The sequence below is a fragment of the Micromys minutus genome, assembly GCF_963924665.1.
Source record: "Micromys minutus genome assembly, chromosome: 1".
NCBI lineage: Eukaryota > Metazoa > Chordata > Mammalia > Rodentia > Muridae > Micromys > Micromys minutus.
In genome coordinates this window covers 89,655,114-89,674,888 of record NC_137969.1, presented here as the reverse complement: position 1 = coordinate 89,674,888, position 19,775 = coordinate 89,655,114, and the positions used below count along the sequence as shown (strand labels likewise).

General features: G+C 47.5%; 1 protein-coding gene across 1 annotated transcript in view; it reads right to left on the bottom strand.

The window, feature by feature from the left end:
- Positions 1-19,775, bottom strand: part of HHAT (hedgehog acyltransferase) — a gene marked incomplete at both ends in the record, with an annotated part of 213,915 nt that overhangs the window by 171,732 nt on the left and 22,408 nt on the right. The window contains 2 exons of the mRNA XM_080921169.1: positions 8,313-8,528; positions 9,495-9,689. Coding sequence (XP_080777295.1) covers positions 8,313-8,528; positions 9,495-9,689 — 411 coding nt within the window. The remainder of the gene's footprint in view (positions 1-8,312; positions 8,529-9,494; positions 9,690-19,775) is intronic.

The following is a 19,775-nucleotide window of genomic DNA, read 5'->3' as shown; positions in this document are numbered from 1 at the left end:
TGGTGAGCAGAGACATCATATGGGTGATGGCAGGAAATTCACCTTCCCAGCTTGTCACACAGCAAAAAGCCAGTTTGGAGGCTCTGCTAGGTGTCCCCAAGCCACAGGCTGTTCAAAGTGACACAAACACCTACAAAGAGAAAGCTTAGGTCCGTCCACACAGTGGCTGCTTGGCTTCGTGATGACAACATACTTACTTCCTAGGAGCCAAACTAAACTGTCTCTACTCTTTCTGAGGAGTATGTCTTTGTCACCTCTGCCAGGAAGGACAGAGCATCTCCTACAGCCACAGACATGCCCAGGAGAGGAGTCATCACCCAACTCCTCTGCCGATTCACTTTTATCTAAAGAAGGAAATGGGAAGGCTTTCACTCTCGACTGGGGAGATGGCTGAGTGAGTAAAAGTCTAGTCAAATAAATAGAACCCAAGCATGATCCTCAAAATCTACATAACAAGCTAGGCATAGTGATACACACATGTAATTCCAGAACTGAGGAGGCAGAGACAGGAGCATCAGAGATGGGGCTAGTCAGCCTATCCTACACGGTATGCTGCTGACAAAAGACCCCATCTAAAAAAAAAGTGCTGGCTCCTACACATATGTACATGCATGAGCACACACATATACACACACACCATACACACATACACATACATGTACCACATGGTGTGCACACACTCACACACATGTACATATACACTCACATGTGTGCACACACATACACACATGACAGGCACACATTCACACACATGTGCACACAAACACATGCACATGCACAAGCAAGCATTTGCTTTTCTGGAAGGTTGGTAATCCTGACAGTCCACATATACCTCAATGTAGTGGAGTCTCTTACTGCAAGCCATTTGTCCCTTGCTTCGCAGCAGGAGGGACAGACTGCTGTACAGCGCTAACGCTCACCCTCAGAGAACGCTCAACCTGCATAGAGAGCATTCCATTTGAGGCATTTCCAACTGAGGGGGCTGTCAACCTTAAGATCGTCAGAAACTGTCACAGTGGGATTTCAGGCTCAGACTCCATTGAAAAACACACATTAGCTCATCTGCCAAGTGTACTTTAAAATGCGTTGTGATTTAAAATCTTATTTCATGCAAATTGCACAAAAGAGAATGTCGTCTTTCTCCCTCAGTAATGCTCTGAAGACTGAAGATGGCAGTTGTCAGAGATGAAAGGGTCTTGTCCTTTGCAAGGGAGCCATATGTACACCTGAAAGCGGCAAAGGCCTTTCCTGGGTGAGGACTCCTGTCTGTAGGACCCAGGGACACAGGTACCGAGCCATCCTTCAGAGTTGGAGTGGCTTCTCTGTTGCCCAAGTCTTCCTCTTCTTACTCAGGTCCAGCATCACTGGCCCCCAGCCACCCACAGAGAGCCAGTGATGTTCCTACTCTCTCCCAGAAAGTACACCAAACTGGCAGCTGGTACACCTGCCATGAGCCAGGTCTGGGCAGCTGGAGCCTCTAAAGCAGTGGTCCCCAACCTCCCTAATGCTGCCACCCTTTAGCACAGTTCCTCATGGTTCCTCATGTTATGGTGACCCCAACCACAGAACTATTTAGTCGTATTTTTGCTACTGTTATTAATTGTAATGTAAACATCTGACATGCAGGGTATCTGATTTGTGACCCCTATGAAAGAATTACTTGACTCTCCAAAAGGGTCCCAGACCATAGGTTGAGAATCTCTACTCTGGACCTCTGTGCCCACCAGACACTCTATCTTCTTTAGCTCCTGTTGCACCAAGTCAGAGTGGCAACATTGTGTCTTTTTTTTTTTTTTTTTTGTCTTTTTTTCAAGGCAATATCCCAAATCTTACTATGTGTCCAAGGTTGGTCCTAAATTGTGCATGTGTGTCTCTCTGTGTGTATATGGATACCCATGAAAACCACAGTCCAATATCTACTGTCTTCCTTTATTACTCTTTACTTGATTGATTGATTGATCGACTGACTGACTGAGTCAGAGCCTCTCACAGCACCTTGAGATGCTAAAGATGCAATTAGTACCACACTGGTCCATCGAGCACCAAGATTCACCAGCCCCATCCCCACCCCATGCACCAGAGTCACATACGTGCACTGGCTCACCTAGCTTTTATATGTGGGGATTCAAACCTAAGTTCCCATGTTTGCACAGCAAGCATGTTACCCACTGAACTAGCTCTCCAGTGCTTCATCTTAAATTTCTGATCATCATGTCTCCACCCCACCAAGTTACAGGATTCTAGACCTGAGCCACTATGTCTGGTGTGAGGATAAGGATTAAACCAGAGCCTCGTGATTGATAGGTAAGCAATCTTGCAACCAAGCTCCAGCACCAGTGCTAACACTCCTGTCTCTGTCTGTCTCACCTGCCTTCCACACACCTGTCTCTACTCCATCCTCCTCACCTGCCTTCCACACACCTGTCTCTACTCCATCCTCCTCACCTGCCTTCCACACACCTGTCTCTACTCCATCCTCCTCACCTGCCTTCCACACACCTGTCTCTGTCTTCCTCACCTGCCTTCCACACTCCTGTCTCTGTCTTCCTCACCTGCCTTCCACACTCCTGTCTCTGTCTTCCTCACCTGCCTTCCACACACCTGTCTCTACTCCATCCTCCTCACCTGCCTTCCACACACCTGTCTCTACTCCATCCTCCTCACCTGCCTTCCACACACCTGTCTCTACTCCATCCTCCTCACCTGCCTTCCACACACCTGTCTCTACTCCATCCTCCTCACCTGCCTTCCACACACCTGTCTCTACTTTATCCTCCTCACCTGCCTTCCACACACCTGTCTCTGTCTTCCTCACCTGCCTTCCACACACCTGTCTCTACTCCATCCTCCTCACCTGCCTTCCACACACCTGTCTCTACTCCATCCTCCTCACCTGCCTTCCACACACCTGTCTCTACTTTATCCTCCTCACCTGCCTTCCACACACCTGTCTCTGTCTTCCTCACCTGCCTTCCACACACCTGTCTCTACTCCATCCTCCTCACCTGCCTTCCACACACCTGTCTCTACTTTATCCTCCTCACCTGCCTTCCACACACCTGTCTCTGTCTTCCTCACCTGCCTTCCACACACCTGTCTCTACTCCATCCTCCTCACCTGCCTTCCACACACCTGTCTCTACTCCATCCTCCTCCAAGCCAGCCTCCCACACATCTGTCTTGGCTTCCATCTGCTCTCTAGTCTCTCCTGGGGTTTGTAGATAACAAGACAAATAGCATCATTTGAATGCTCTACTGACCTGGAGCCCCCCTGACTCTCAATGGAACTTCTAAGGTACCACCTACCTCTTGCCCTGCCCCCTGCCAGCAGAGATTATCTGGTCCCTTCCAACGGCCCTTCCAACAATGGCTTCTTCAAAGATGGCCACTGCTCAGACCCCTCTGCTGGGGTGCCCACCAAGCTGAATACAGGGACTCCCTCCGCACTAGCCTCCATGTCCCCTGAACTTGCCACTTGTTCTAATCACAACAGCAGTGTGGTGAGCACAATGGTATCCATGCTGGAGCCATGTGCTCCTTCCTCACAACAATCCTGGCTCTGTGAGCCCTCGAAACCCACAGAAAAGCTAACTCACCAAAGGCAGCTCACCAAAACAGAGCAGGGATTTGAACCCAGAACTGGGCTCCAGGGCCCTTGCTCACACTGCCTCCATACTGAATGTTCCATTTGTACACAGGTTGTCTCCAATGGGTGGGAAAACAGACCTTAGTAAGGGAAGTCCCAAATGCACCGCTCAGCCTGAGACTCCATCTGCCCCCCTCCCCCGCTCAAGGAAGACTCCTGACCCTGCTGGACTCCACCCCACAGCAGCTCAGCATATGAGCTTCCCAGGAGTTCAGTAAGTAACAGAAGCCTGGGCACCTGACACTCCACAAGTCAGAAATGGCCTACAAGGAGGCGAGCTAGAAGATAAAATGTGTTGCTTGTTCAATAAATGAAACTTTCACATGCTTTAAAGAGCACACCTCTTCCACACCTCCCTAGTTTGTGTATGTAAATTATGTGCTAATTTAATACTTGGAGTTTCCCACGTTGATCCTGCTCGGCCCTGCTGAGTTTATGTCCACGTGGGACGCTGCTGCCCCCTGGTGGTGAAGCCTCCTCGTGCTCACTCCCTCAAGGACTCCAGAGTTCTCCCATTATTGCTCTTCTCCCCGCCTTTCTTCCTGGTCTTTTCCTCTTAGATTACCTTTGTAGCCTCCTCCCGCTTACAGAGGACTTGAGCACCCACCGGCATCCTAGGCAGACACAGGAATCGCGTGCCTTTTTATTCTATAGATAATGTATAATTATTTATAGTGTATAATGCGTGTGAAGTGAGTGTGTATGTTCCTGTGAGTGCAGGAATCGCTTGCCACAAAGCACAGGTAGAAGTCAGAAGACAATCTCAGGTGTCAAGCACCGGCCTTTCACCCAGAGACGGTGTCTTTTGTTCACTTTTCTGTGTACGCCAGTCCAGCTGGCCCATGAGCTCCCAGGGACTCTGCGGAGTGTGCATTACCATGTCTTTGTGTGGGCTCTCAGCATCTGAACTCAGGTCTCACATTTGCAAAGCAAGGCTCTACCCACTGAACAACTCTTCCAGACCCTGCCTGGCTTTTTTATTTAGTATTTATTTTGTCCTGTGGCTTATTGGACATTTTATTTTTCTGGGATGACTTTAATAAACTTGGGCAGGACATGGAAGATGGTTTTGATTTGCCTTTCTAAAGTCCTTAATCTCAGCAACTAGAACAGGTAAGAAAAAAAAGAAGTAAGACACGAGGAGACCCTGACCCTACAGGGTGAGCCCACCCATCCTCCCCAGACTGATGCTCAGTGGACCAGCAGTCCTTGGCTAAAGATTTGGGTGAACCACAGCCTCTTCCAAGAACCAGGCCTAGGACCTGACTACACATTCCTGTTGTTCCTGTCTGAGCTGAAAGGCTGTAGTTGGAAAAAAAGGAGAAGAGAAAGAGAAAAAAATGACTCGGGTCCCAACAAAGTGTAGGTCCCACTGGGCAGGTCCCTGTGCACATGACCCAGCTGGGGAAAGAGTTTGTTTTCTCTAAATGGCTTTAGTCTGAGACTCCAAGGATTACTATCCATCCTGGGGGAGGGATGGGGCCAAGGTTTAGCTCAAACGTTATTGGCTAGAAAATTGAGAAGGAGCCAAGTTCACAATGTCAAGGAAATTCTAAGAGGCAAGATGAGGAAGGGCTTAGCCCACCGATCCTGAGCCAGCCTTGCCTTTATCCCATTCCCCTGACAGACTCAGGACAGTGGTTCTCAGCCTCCCCCCAAGTGCAAAAGACACCCTCAAGACACCGGGCAGGCCACAATGCTCAGCTCCAACCCAAAGGCCTGGCCAGGCATAGGCCTGGGACCTGGGGCTGGGCCTGAGAATTCACAGCTCAACTCCCTGATGGTATAGACCAGGAACCACACTTTGAGGGCAGGTGCAACCACTAACTTCAAGTTACAACCTCAAGTGCAAACCTAAAATCACTCCATAATCAAAGAGTGACCCTGGGGAACCAACGGGGGTGTGAAAAACTGTACAGCAAGCCCACTACAGCCAGGGGCCCCAGTGGCACCGGAAGACATCGTAAGTGGGAAGCACAAGCCTTTCCTGGCAATTCTAGATTGCAGACTTTTGGATACTAGAGTGACTTTGGAATTTTTAAGATAAAATAAGCAGTTTCTAAGAACCTTCCTTTTTCTTCACCAGGCATCTCTCAAATTGTCCCAGAAACAGCAACACCTATGACCCTGTGCTCACAGACCTGTATGTGCATATTTCTGTTACATGTGTATGAATGTTGTGAGCTATAGGTAAATACGGGCAATGTGTTACATGTGTGCATGCATGTTGTGAGCTATGCATAAGTGCAGACAGTGTGTTACATTTATATGTGTATGTGCTTTATGCATGCCTGCACACGTGTGCTCCACATACATGCTGGCATGTGTGTTGTATTTGTATACACGTGTGTTATGTAATGTTGTGGATTGCCCTAGAGCTGTTTGTATTTTTATGCTAATTCTGCTTCCCCAAGAAGGGCTGCCTAGTCATGTGACTTCATCAGAACCTTCTCCCCATTTTAACTTGTAAAATAAAGGCAAGAGCTGGTGATTGGATAGGGGAATGAAAGTGCATCTGAAGAGTGAGAGAGAGAGAGAGAGAGAGAGAGAGAGAGAGAGAGAGAGAGAGAGAGAGAGAGAGAGCATCGATGGAGAAGGAGGAAAGAAGATGGAGCACGTGGCCTGGAGAAACTGAAAGTTATAAGGGATCTCATAGCTGGGGAATAGAGCAGTGTAGGGGTGGATCTGCCCAAACTAGGTGCACAGCTTTTATTCATATTAACTGATTTGTGTTTTCTTTGCATGGGCTTATTTGGGTTGGAGAGGTTACTGCAACAACAGGTGAGTATAAGCATTCATTGTATGTGTGCACATGTACATCCTTGTGTTGTGTTACATCTGTGTGTACCTGGATATGTCAAGTGTTTGTGTGTTATATACGCGTTACATGCATGTGTTATGTATACAAGAATGTTCATGTGTGCCTGTACATAGTCTCTTCAAGATGTCTGTGCTTCGGGGGAGGCAACATCCCTTGGGAATCACTGTCTTAAGTACTAACACGTGAGCTAAATTCTCTAAATATGTCTCAGTTCATTAGTGGGAGTGCAAGAGCAAACGTGGCTTGACCTGACATCCAGACAAGAACGCTGGGTAGAGAAGGTATCAGGGCCCTGCAGACTGAGAGTACACCATTGCCCGTGCACATCCTTCAACTCAGTTTGCTTTCTTACTTGGCCTCTAGAACCATCTGAAGCCACATCTGAAGCCAAGTCGGGGCCACCGCATGAGCAGTCTGTGGATTAGGAGAGAGCAAGCCATCTGTGAGCAGCAGACAATGCTCTCTTCCTACCCACTCAAGTGAAATATCAGAATCCAGCTTCCTGTCCCTGGGCCTTCCCTGCGGTGGAACTGCTCCTGAAACTCGCTTGTAGCCACTTAGGGACCAGGTGGCCACTGTCCCCTGAGAATCAGGGCCCCTCCGACCCATGCGAGAGAGACCACCCACCTTTAGGTTAATCAGACAACAGTGCATGCTCAGATCAGATAAGTGGGGAAACACACATGTCACAGAGGAGCACAGCCAACACCCCAAGTCTTAGGCTACAGTAGGGTTCCTTACTGACTGACTCAAAGCAGCCTTCTCAGCGCTGATGGTTACAAATTCAAAATGTTGATCAACTCTGAAAGAGCCTAGGTGCCCAGTGTCCTGTCAAATGCTCAGATGTGGCTTCATCCTTTGTGTAAAGTAAATAATCCACCTCACTATTATGCAAATTTGCTTTAATCTTGAATACATGGTAAAACTGCATGTACATCAAACAATTGTTTTAAAGTGTCTTTTATGATTTTTTAATAGTAAAAGTTTGATTTATGTGCCTATTACATATACACACACCCAGGGTTGGAGTGGAAACTCCACTGGCCTACCAGAGTATCTCTAGGACTTTGTTGAAAATTCTGTCCCGATCATATTCAGAGGTTATTTAATGGTTTTTTAGGAAATTCTAGTCATCACATCAAACAGCAGGTTCTCAAATCAAACATTCGAGCCCAAGAGGTGGCTCAGTGGGTAGAGCTACTTGCGCACAGACTTCACAAACTAAGTTTAATGTCAGGATCCTATAATGTCATAGGAGACACCAATTTCCTACAGACGTCTTCTGAGTTCCACACACATACTGTAAAATACGAGTGCCTGCACACCACACACGCACACACATTCACACACGCACACAAATTTACACATGCATACACGAACACATGCACATACACATGCACACACAAATACATAAAAAAAATTTAAAGTCAGACATTCTAACACAAGCTACTGACTCGGGACTCACATGCTGGAAAACAATGCGGGAAGATATTGAAGTCTTCGTTTCCCATAATTAAGCCATGCTGTTTCTTTAAAACATGTGACTCATAACTCAGGATACCCAGAAACCTGAGTGGGCTGCTCTGGCATCAAAGGATGTCATATTCTAAAATGGCCCTAACAACACTTCAGCCATTTTCTACTATACATAATGCAAGAGAGGCAGCCGCTGTCAGAAACACAAGCCATCACCCGCTAGACTCTGAATTATTTTTCGACGTACATTCAAAAACCTTTTTGCTGTTTTCCAATCATTTGTGAACCCCATATTCAGTAAGCAACCCCACTTGGGGTCCCAGTCTAAGAGGAAGGGACCCATGGCAGCCCAGGCCCCAGAGGACTCTACCTGTCGGAAGAACTCCGGGAAGTTAAGGATGGGCCCGTTGTGGAAGACGGGGTAATAGAAGACATAGGTCAGCAGCCACGGGAAGGAACGGGAGGCACGTGGGGCAGACGGAGGCTGCCAGCACAGTTCCAGGCTGAAGCTGGTGTAGTACAGACAGCGGACAGTGAGCGTGAACTGCAGCAGGTAATACTCGCTCTCAGTCCTGTACCACCTTCTCTGCAAAGGCGACAAGAGGGAACCGCCTGTGAGTTAGCGGCAAGACCCAGGAGCTGGCTGGGTAACCAGGGCTAGATGGCTTTCCCTAGAAGAGAAGCTGCCATTATGAGAGTTGGGAACCAAGGACTGTCCTGTAAATCCCAGTGGCCACCGCAGCAGACAGTGTAGCTGCAGCGTGGCAGGTGGAAGAGCGTGTGTCTTGCATGTTGGGGACCCTGGGTCCAGCCCTCAGCACCAAACCTCACACTTTACATACAAGAAACCAAGGAAAGAGTCTTTATTTGGTCCACAAGGGACTTGGCAGGCTGTACACTTAACTAACGACTCAACAGCCACACAGACCATTGTGTGCCCGGTGTCCACCTCCATCAAACACACAAGTGACAAACAATCGTGTCTGTCAGGATGCCATTCCACGGCAAATATCAAGGTTTGCTCTGTGACCTTAAGACAAAAGACAGAAAAACAAAACAAAACAAAAACATACTTTTCTCACCTTCAATACAAAATGCTTCTGCGATTAGCTATATGGGAAAGATAGTTAATAACCCTATTCCATCAACTTAGAATAAAGTACTTGTATGACTGTCTTGGGACCAATTATTAACATTGTGTATCATAAGGAAGGTAAGTGGTCCCTAAGGAACAGGGCACTCAACATGTATATTTAAGCATATAGAGAAGGGGGTGTCTCTGTTTCTAGCCCTTGGGTCTCATGACATTTGCCATCCTTTCTTAACATCCAAACTGGAAGAAAAGATGACCCCAGATACCCTCACAGGACCAAGACAACAGACCCAAGACTTCTGAACACAGCTGGGTCCTGCAATGACCCTGGAAGGCCACTAGGTGGAGAATCGTGGAGGGGGTACTGTTGGTTTGTATGTGTGGACCAGGCAGCTCCGGATCAGAAGCCAAGGCACCTTCCACATGTGATGACACGGGCAGGAGGAAGACACTACTTACCTTAACTTCCTCCACACTTTGCAGCCTTAGGGTGGAGAGTAGAAGGAGAGAACACAGCCAAGACAGGAGCACTGATCGGAACTGAGCCACGCAGAAGGCGATGGTGCTGTGGAGAAGTACCATGACCACTCCCGGAGTCCCCAGCACACACCAGCAGGCCCACATTCCATACACCATGACAATCCAGGGTCTGTGCTGTAGAGGGGTGGCCCAAAGAGAAGAAGGACAAGAGGTGAGTTTACAGGTCTGTCTCGGAACGCACCAGTTTGGAGAGGGCATGCTGTGTGACCAGTTGCCACTGCCCTGCCAGGTCCACAGCCTTGGGCAAATACTTTCCTGTGGTCAGCCAGAGCTTCCTCGCCTACTTCCACGATGAGGTGCCCAGCTGACTTCTGAACAGAGGACAGAAAGTACCAGATGGGAAGACCACATTCCCACACTCTGCGGACAGCGTCCTTCATAAGCCAAAAGGACCCAACTATCATATACACTCTGGGAGCCTTGGTGCGGGACACTGGGCTATCCACACCAAAGCATTCTGATGTCTTAGACTTGAAACCAAGTATCCAATTTCATCTTTTTGGAAGGTCCAACCGATGCACGTTTGCCGTGGATGCCTGTGAATTCAGCCCAAGACGAAAATCATCAGAAGCTAACTTGAGGACTATGGGTCTTTTTCAAATTTCACTTCATAACTCAATTTTTCAGTCTTCCAGTGGGACTCAGACGAAGCCGAGAGGCTGGACGCTTTTAGCATACCATTTACAGCCAAATTTATGTCCCAGAAAAATGGTGTCTTCTCCACTTTTTGTGATGTCAAGATCTTTAACTGACATGCTAGTCTCAGTTTAAGAGATTCTGACTGCTATTCTGTTTAACTAGAAAATAACTTAATTATTCCACTGATTAACCGGGTGAATTGCTGTCATGATGTCGCTTCCTTATGCCCAGCCGCTAAGTTCTTATTTATAAAACTACAGTGGGTCTGGGGAGACGGGTCAACAACAAAGCACCCACTCTGTGCAGGAACTGAGTTCAGACCCCTAGCACCTACGTAAAGTGGCAGCATGCTTCTGTAACCTCAGCACTCCTGTGGAGAGACGAGAGGCAGAGGCAGGAGGACCCCTAGAAACTGGAAGGCCAGACAGCCTGAAGTGTGCAGCAGTGAGGAGACCTTCCCCAAATAATGCAGACCCTGAGGTCAAGCGCTGAACACTGTTCTCTAACTTCTACAATTCCTAGCTGTACAGTAGAGCTTGCACTCATGTGAATAGACACGTGCACATCATACATGCACAAACACATATACACATCATGCACATACAAACACACACATACACACACTAACACATACACACATGATACACACACAAATACACACATGATACACACACAAATACACATCATTCACATACAAACATACTCACATCACACACAAACACATACACATACATATCATATACACAAACATGTACACACATATAATACACACACATACACACACTAACACATACACGCATATCATACACACATCATACACAAACACATACATCATACATACACATCATACACACAAACACACACATTCACACACAAACGCATACACACATATCAAACACACAAACACATACACAACATCATAACACATAAACATACACATCATACACTAACACATATACATCATACACACACATCATGCATATATACACAAACACATACACACACATCATACACACATAAACACATACACAGATACTTTTTAAACTGCAATAAGCAAGTGGCTCAGCGAGTAAAAGTCCTTGTCACTGACTCTGCAAGTCTGGTGGTGTGAGTTCTGTCCCCTTGGGAAAGTGGAAGAACCAGATCTACACAGTTGTGCTCTGACTGCACACACGCATAATGAACACACAATACAAAGAGCTGCAGTAAAGAGATGTGTGTGTCTCAGGAGGAGGGAGTTTGCCTCACACATGCTGGCCCTTTCATGTGATCCTTGCTCTACCAAAAAGAAAGAAAAGAAAAAGCAATAAAGCTCCCCCCCTTTTTTTATTTTGTGTGTGAGTGTTCTGCCTTCATGTATGTGCACACATATGTCTACTGTGTATGTGTCGTGCCCACAGGAGATAGTGGAGTAGTTACAGATGGTTGTGAGCTACCATGGGGTGCTGGGAACCGAACCTGGTCCTCTTGACTGCTGAGCCATCTCTCCAGGTACCAAGTTTTAATATTCAACAACAGAATGTCAGCACAGTTACCTGTCCAGGGCTTTGCAGTGGCCATTACCTATCTGCATGGTCTTCAGCAAGTTACATAAGCTCTCTGTGGCACCAGCTCCTTGTGAATAAAACTGGAGCAACAGAATATTTCCCAAGAACATCATGAATATAACAGAATTGTTTGTGGACCACACTTAGTACATGCAGGCAGATTAAGGGCTCCTCGAATACCTCTCAGGCCCGAGCTCTGACTGAAGCCCAGTTGACAGAGTCTTGCCCAGCAGGACCTCACAAAATGTCTATAGAGGCAAAGGGTAAGGAGTTCGAGGTTATCCTCACTTATATAGTGAGGTTGTAGCTAGTCTGGGCTGTAGAAGACACATCTCCAAAAAGAAAAAGAAAAGATCGGTTAGTTGTTGTTAAGAAATACAATGTTACCAGTGTGCCTTTGGAATGGGTTTTCAGAAACTTTTCTAAACTGAAGAGTCTGATGAATGAGCTTAGAACCTTCTGCAAAAAAAAAAAAAAAAAAAAAAAAAAAAAAAGAGTTGTGCCTAGTGGCCGGAGCCTGCCCTAGTCAGGATGCTGAGGCAGGAGGATCACAAGTTTAAGACCTGTCTGAACAATTTAGTGAGACCTTGTCTAAAAACAAAACACAGAGATAGGACTGAGAGCGTGGCTTCGCAGCACAGGACTGTCTGACAGGCATGGAGCCTGAGGTTCCGTTTCCAGTATGGCCAGAGAAACAGACAGAAAGAATGACAGAGACAGAGAGATGGGATGCAGGGCAGGCCTGGAGCGTGGCGACTTGCCCACACCGTCCTAGTTGGCTGTGCCTGCAAACTGTTGTGCATGCTCACCTCGTCCACAGACCTACATTCCAGCTCAAAAGAACATCTGCAATGTGAGACTAACTCAGCCACTTTTACATTCCAAGAAAACCAGAGACATGTGAAGTTCATTTTTTACAGTTTTTTTCCATCCTGCTAACCTCAGAAAACAGCCACATAAATTTGCTTCAAACTTTCCCCAGCTCTCTCACCTCTGGGCAGGGTCCAATTTTCAGAAACGAGGTCGCCAAAGACTATTTTAACACATGCTTTTAATGAGTGGGGGAAAGGTTCTTTTCGACATGACCTACAGCATATGCTATGGGGATTGGGCACACACAGATACACACATATGCGTACACGGTCACACTTTCAGTAAGTGCTATTTGATCTGGGGGAAAGAGCCTGTTTGCTGGGCTTCGTTTGAAACTCACCACAGGTATCAGCTGTTCTAAGTTGGGTCAGAAAGAACCTTCAGAAATACTTAAGCACACTGTGTGAACCACCAGTGTTCCAGGAAGTCTATGATGGGTTTGACAGTGGTCACAAGAGCCACTTTGTGTGCAGGTAAATGCACCCCACACACCTAGAGCAGGCGGACAACACTGGGTGCTGTCCTGAGACAGAAGGGGAAATGCTCTCCCGCTGACCCCGACTCCCTGGCCTGCACACTACTTTCACCCTCCTAAGGACAAAAAGTGGGACAGTGAACTAACACACCATTTTACCTGCACAGAACTGGTTTGTGAGCCACAAAAACGTTCCTTTTCACATTCAAAAGTTTAAAATGCCATTGGAATCCCCGATGGTGCCAAACATCACTAAAATCCAGATACAACATGGGCAGCCCTGACCTGACACCGTGGCAGAGCAGGTCCCACTGCCATCCCCACAGGCCCTTCTACACACAGCCTGAGCTCTGGAATTGGTGGTACAAAGAGGGGTGAAAACATCAGAGGGGCAGGTCCACATGCAGAGGCCTAAGCAACCCCACCCCACCCATCCCCAGCCCGATGTGTTTTGTATGGCTCAAGCATTTGTCTACCTCTAGGTATATCAATATGGAGTTTGTCACATGAGCCAAGACAGAACTGTTTTTACTTTTCAAAAATAATTAAAAAGAAATTACATGCATCACATTTTATCCCAAAACTATGCTTCTAACTTGTCACTAAATGGGCCAGGAAGTTCTTTTCTATGTTTTCTTACACAAACACACACACATACACACACCTGCACACACACACACACACACACACAATGTTGGTCTTGGGCTTCTTTAAAAGGTGGATTTATTTTTATTTTATGAGTATGAGTGTTAGCCTGCAGGTATGTCTGTATACCATGAACGTGCCTAGTGCCCGAAGAGAAACCAGTGTTGATCTTCTGGAAATGGAGTTACAGATGGTTGTGGGTGCTGAAAACCGAACATAGGTCCTGTACAAGAGCAGTGAGTGTTCTTAACCACTGAGATGTCCATCCAGCTCCCAGACTCAGGTTATTAACACCCGTTGCTGTGATGAACCACCATGATCAAAGCAACTTGAGGAGAAAACAATTTGGCTTCTACTACCATCTCACTGTTCATCACTGAAGGAAGTCAGGACAGGAACACACAGCAGAATCCTGGAGGCGGGATTGATGCAGAAGCCACGGAGAGGCTTCTTACTGTCATACTCCCCTTGGCTTGCTCAGCCTGCTTTCTAATAAAACCCAAGACCACTATCCCAGGGATGACAGCACCCCAAAACCAAGCTATACCACTCCCAGGATTAAACACACACACTCACACACAAACACACATGCACACACACACACATGCATATACACAAACACACATGTACACACACAAACGCATGTGTGTGTGCACACACACACACAAATACATACACACAAATACGTCTGGGCTTCTGCAGCCCTGGGCTGATATTCACCTACTTACCAATTCAGGAAAGTGGAAAAAAGAAAAATCAATCTCAACAGTGAGCTATGATGTTTCTAATTTAAAACTTTACATTTTAAGCAAATACAACTTTATACACTTTTTTGTGTGTACATATGTGTGAGCAAATATGCATATGTGCGCATGTGTGTTTGGAAACCAGAAGTCAGTCTTGAGTGTGTCATTCCTTAGGTACTATCTGCCTTGGTTTATTTTTATATTTTTATTATTTTCTATTATTTATTATTATTGGTGTGTGTGTGTGTGTTCATGTCAGGACACTTGTGTGAAGATCAGAGGTAACTTGTGAGAATCAGTTCTCTCCTTCTATCATGTAGATCCTAGGGATTGAACTCAGGTCATCAGACTTGGAGGCAAGCACCTTTGTCCTCTAAGACATCTCACTGGCCCACAGCTTATTTGAGACAGGGCCTCTCACTGCCCTTAACCAGGCTAGGCTGACCAGCCAGTGAGTCTGAGGAATTCCCCATCTCCTTTACCCACCACATTCTGTTTTTTTTTTTTTTTTTTTTTTTTTTTTTTTTGCTATTTGTGCATTTGTTTGTTTTACATGGGTTCTGGGAATCAAACTCAGATCCTTATGCACACAAGGTAACCATGTTACTTGCTGAGCAGACTCCCAGGCACACAACATTCTTTTTCTAACTGGGACTCATTATGAGATAGTTGTACTTTGTGTGCTCACAAGAAATAACATCTTTTGTGCTGTGTTTCATTCAGTTCCCCCAAAAGCTCCTCTTGCAAAATGGCAGAATATTATCACAACTGAGACACCACATAACTACCATCCACCAAATTTACTGATGTTCTGCTTCGTCCCTATGTTCTACATAACTCTACCACATGTGAAGTTTCAGTGTGCCTCCCACAAACACCCAGAAGTCTTGGAATTCACACCCACTCTCTTCCTGCTTCCTTCATCACCCCATCTCCTACCAATCAATCTGTTCTCCATTTCCAGAATGCTGTCATTTCAAATAAACCATACAGATTCAACTAAGCAGTGCTTACACCCATGCTCTCCTGCAGTTCCCATGGTCCGGATAACCTCGGTTTGCTTAATCACACACTAGCTGAAGGGCATCTCCGATGTTTGCAAGTTCGAATAAAACTGATGTCCTCATCTCTGCACAGGTCTGGGGCATGAAAAATAACTTCATTGCCAGGGATGAACGAATGCCCGAGCAAACATGAGCTGGTGACATGCCGCTTACATGTCTAGCACCACAAAGAGTTTTCTGGACTGCCACCACTCAACACCAACAGGGGTACATGAAAGCGCCCGACATTCCGCATCCCCACAAGCATCTGTGGTGCTTCCATGTCTCAGCAGAACCCTTCTGGAAAGCACACGGTGCCATCGCATTGTGATTTAATATGAATTTACAAGGCTTTAGCAATGGTGATTTTAAAAGCCTGAACGATGTGGTACTTGGTTAGATGGGCTGAGAGAACTGGAAGCATACGCTGACCCCACTTGGCTCTCTGGATTCCAGGCCTTCGGTTCTTTATAGAAGATGAGAATTAAAACAGGAAAAAATTCAAAACTCCAAAAAGCACGACTTCTTAACAGCCAGATGGAGAACTCCGTGTCCTTCTGATGGGATGCAGAACACACCACAGCAAATGGGGGCAATCAGACATCATGCCACATGCCACTGAAACACGGACCCACTTCTCAGAATGGAACATGGCTGCTTTCCACCTGGTATCCTTCCTGAGTAAGCTAAAATTCTTTCTTGTTCATAAGACATGAATGTAAAACCAGAATCTAGCCTGGTATCCAGCTCAAACAAATACTAAATGGCAGAATTGAGTGGAAGAAAAGAATGGATGGGTGGGTGGATGGATGGATGGATGGATGGATGGATGGATGGATGGATAGATGGACGGACTAATGGGTAGATGGATGGGTGGTAGTGGGTAAATGGGTAGGTACATGGGTGAGTGGATGGATTAGATATGTGGCTGAGTGAGTGGAAATGGATAGGTAAATGAATAAGTTGGGTGGTTAGATAGAGTGTGGGGGTGAGTACACATGAATGGAAAAGGGGTGTGTGGATGGACAGATGACGTGGTGGACAGTGGTGTTAGGGTGGGTGGGTGTGTAGAGTGGCTGTTAGAGTGGACCATAGGTATGATAGATAGGGATGTGGATGGTCGTGTGTGCATGTGTTGATAGACAGGACAGGTAGTGAGGGGGTGGATGGGTTGGTTGGTGAAGGGGTAGGTAGATGGGTAGGTTGGTGGATGTGTGGGTGGGTAGATGAGTGGGTTAGTTGGTTGGGTGGGTTGTTTGGTTGGTAGGTAGGTGGATGGGTGGGTAGATGGATGAATGGGTGGATGGCTGAATGGGTAGGTAGGTGTATGGGTGGATGAGTGGGTGTGTGAGTGGGTGGGTAGGTGGATGGATAGGTTGGTGGATAGGTGAGTGGATGGATGGGTGGATGGATTGATGGATGGGTGGGTGGATGGGTGGGTAGATAGATAAATGGGTAGATGGCTGAATCGGTGAGTAGGTGTATGGGTGGATGAGTGGGTGTGAGTGGGTGGGTAGGTGGATGGGTAGGTTGGTGGATGGCTGGGTGGATGGGTGGGTAGGTGGATGGGTGGATGGGTTGGTGGATGGGTGAGTGGATGGGTGAGTGGGTGTGTAGGTGGGGGTGGGTGGGTGGATGAATGTGTGGCTGGTAAAGGTATGGGTGGTGAAGGGTGGAGGTTGGTGGGAGTAGACAGATGGATGGGTGGGTGGATGGAGGAGTGGTGGATGGGCAGATCAGTGCGTAGATGGAGTATAGATGAGTGGACAGATGAACACACACAGACAGATGAATATGGCAGCATATAGACAGGGGGAAAAGCTCCCCCAGGTGTTCAGATTTAACTTGACAGGTGACAAAACCAGCATCAAAACACTGGGCTTCTGATCCCAACGTGAAAACCTCCCAACTTCCAAGTCTTGGGTTCCACCTCACTCCTTAGAAAAGGATCTCTTCCCTGTCAGTAAAAAGACATCATTTTATCGCTCATGACCAGACTCCTGCCTCCTCTCACACCTGCCTGCCCAACCCAGGAAACGGTTCCTCCAACAGGAAGTGCTGACTACCCCTCTAACGGGATGGGAGTGCCACTGGGTAATCCGTCAGACTGATGTGCCAGCTATCCCACAACAAAGCCGGAGTTCCTCTCCCTTCTTCTGAAGCCGATGTTCCTCAACCCTCCTTTACAAGAAACACTCTGACAAGGGCTCCCCTCACAGCACCTGTGTCTCCTTCCGCTCACCCTGTGCTGTAGGTACCCGGTAGCCTCTAATGCCCTTGCTAGCTTAGGTCTGTGGTCGAAAAGTGAGGACTCAAAGCTTTGGTCAGCAATCTCACTAGCGGCAGATGAGACTACGTGTGCCAAGAGACCACTCAGTGAAGCACTGTTTGAGAAATAAAGGGAGTCAATGTGTGTTCTCCTGTGTGTCGTGGTTTACATTTTATTCCATCAATTGCAGTAGGTTCTAAAATAAATATAAATATATACTATGTAAGAAATACACACACACACACACACACACACACACACACACATATCTCCCCAAAGAAGAAAAGGCAATCTGATCCATCTGAGTCCAGACAGCTGCCTCCCAGTCAGATCTTTCTGGAAGTAAAGGTCAGTGGGCCTTTATTCACAGAACTTCACCTCATTAGACAAGTACTAATGGGGGGGGGGAGGGTTGGAGTAGATTCCAGGAGAGACATCAGTGCCCGGGGTTCTATTCATGTGTGGATCTGACACTCCTCGGGAAGAGGCTGCTTACCCCCATGAAGAGCCAACCACAGAGGTTCCTCAGCTTCTGCATATCCTGCAGTGAGGACCTGAGCCAAGGGGCCAAGACTAACCATAGCATCTTTCAGCCAGACCTCATCAAGGAAAGCACAGAGCCCCACACCAGGCCAGCTTTCTCAGGGCTCCTACAAAATCATTTTCGTTCTAAGGGCTGAGAACACAGTGTCTCTGGTGGTGGAAAGCCACAGAGGCCACAGAGGTATGAGAGAGCAGAGACATATGGGGCCCGTCCCCACACAACCTAATCATAACACACACACAGCCAGAGCTCAGCCATTACTCAACCTCCCTCAGGCTTCTCCAGAGAGGGCCTGACCTAGAGGAAAAGCATTTAATCTCAGCCAAGAAGCTCAAGGGAAAGTTTTATTACTTTACATGATCAGAGGGAGAGAAGAGGGAGGGAGAAAGGGGGGGATGAAGGAGGAGGAGGGAGGAGAAAAAGAACGCAGGGAGAGCTATGCTTTTGGAAGTAGCCATGTCCTCTCTGGGAGGTGGTGGCCCAAAAAGGAGAAGAACCACCCTGGAAGGAGATGGAAAAATTGTTCAGGAGTCAGGGCTTTGACCAGAAGCCATCTGACGCCTGCCCCCATGCTGACTGCTCAGGCTTCTGCCCCAAAGGAAAGCAAAGTAGACAGGGCTGCAGCCCAAACCTTCCGTCCTGAAAAAACAACCCTGTCAGTGAAGACCAACAGAAACACTTCATCCAGGTGGTGAGAGGGCCGGAGCTAACGAGGCCAAGGTTGTGGTCCAGACTTACAGAAAGGCCAAGCCAACTCTGACAAAGAAGCACTGTGGTACAGCCACAGGCAGATCTGCCAGCCAGCTGCCTCACAGCCCAGCCTGTGGTCACAGGAAGGTGAGACACACAGGGAGATGCCTCAGCTCTCACTGGCTCTCCTTCCAAGAAAAACTCAAGGCCCTCCTCCCCAGCATGGGCTAAGATGTGTTCTGCAGAGAGGTTGAGCTGAGTCTGCCTGCCCAGCCAGGCCTCAAAGCAACTCACCGGAAGCTGAACCAGGGACCCCCACTTCCCAAGCCAGAACTGCAAAGCCACCTCCAGGCAGGCCCCTGACTCTACAGTGACCTGCATGTATGGCCCACTCCTTGCCTTGTGTCCTTGCTGTGAAGGATCGAGCCCCCACCACACTAGGGGTGGCTCAGTGGTGAGGGCTGCCTCACTCCTGGCTTCCCAGTCAGCTGGGACTCCTCCCCCTTCCCCAGGAAAACAATCTAGCTCCCATTCTTACTCCCAAACCAGCCAGAATCTGCCTCTGTCCCTAAGGACTGAGGAACCCCAGTCTCCAGCACAAGGGATTGAACCCAGGGACTCCTGACTTATGCACAGAGGCAGCTCTGTCCCTGAGCTGCCTCCCAGCCTGTGTCACCCCTTTCTTAACAGGACATAGGAAAGAGGAGCAGAGCAGAAGGAACCTGGGAG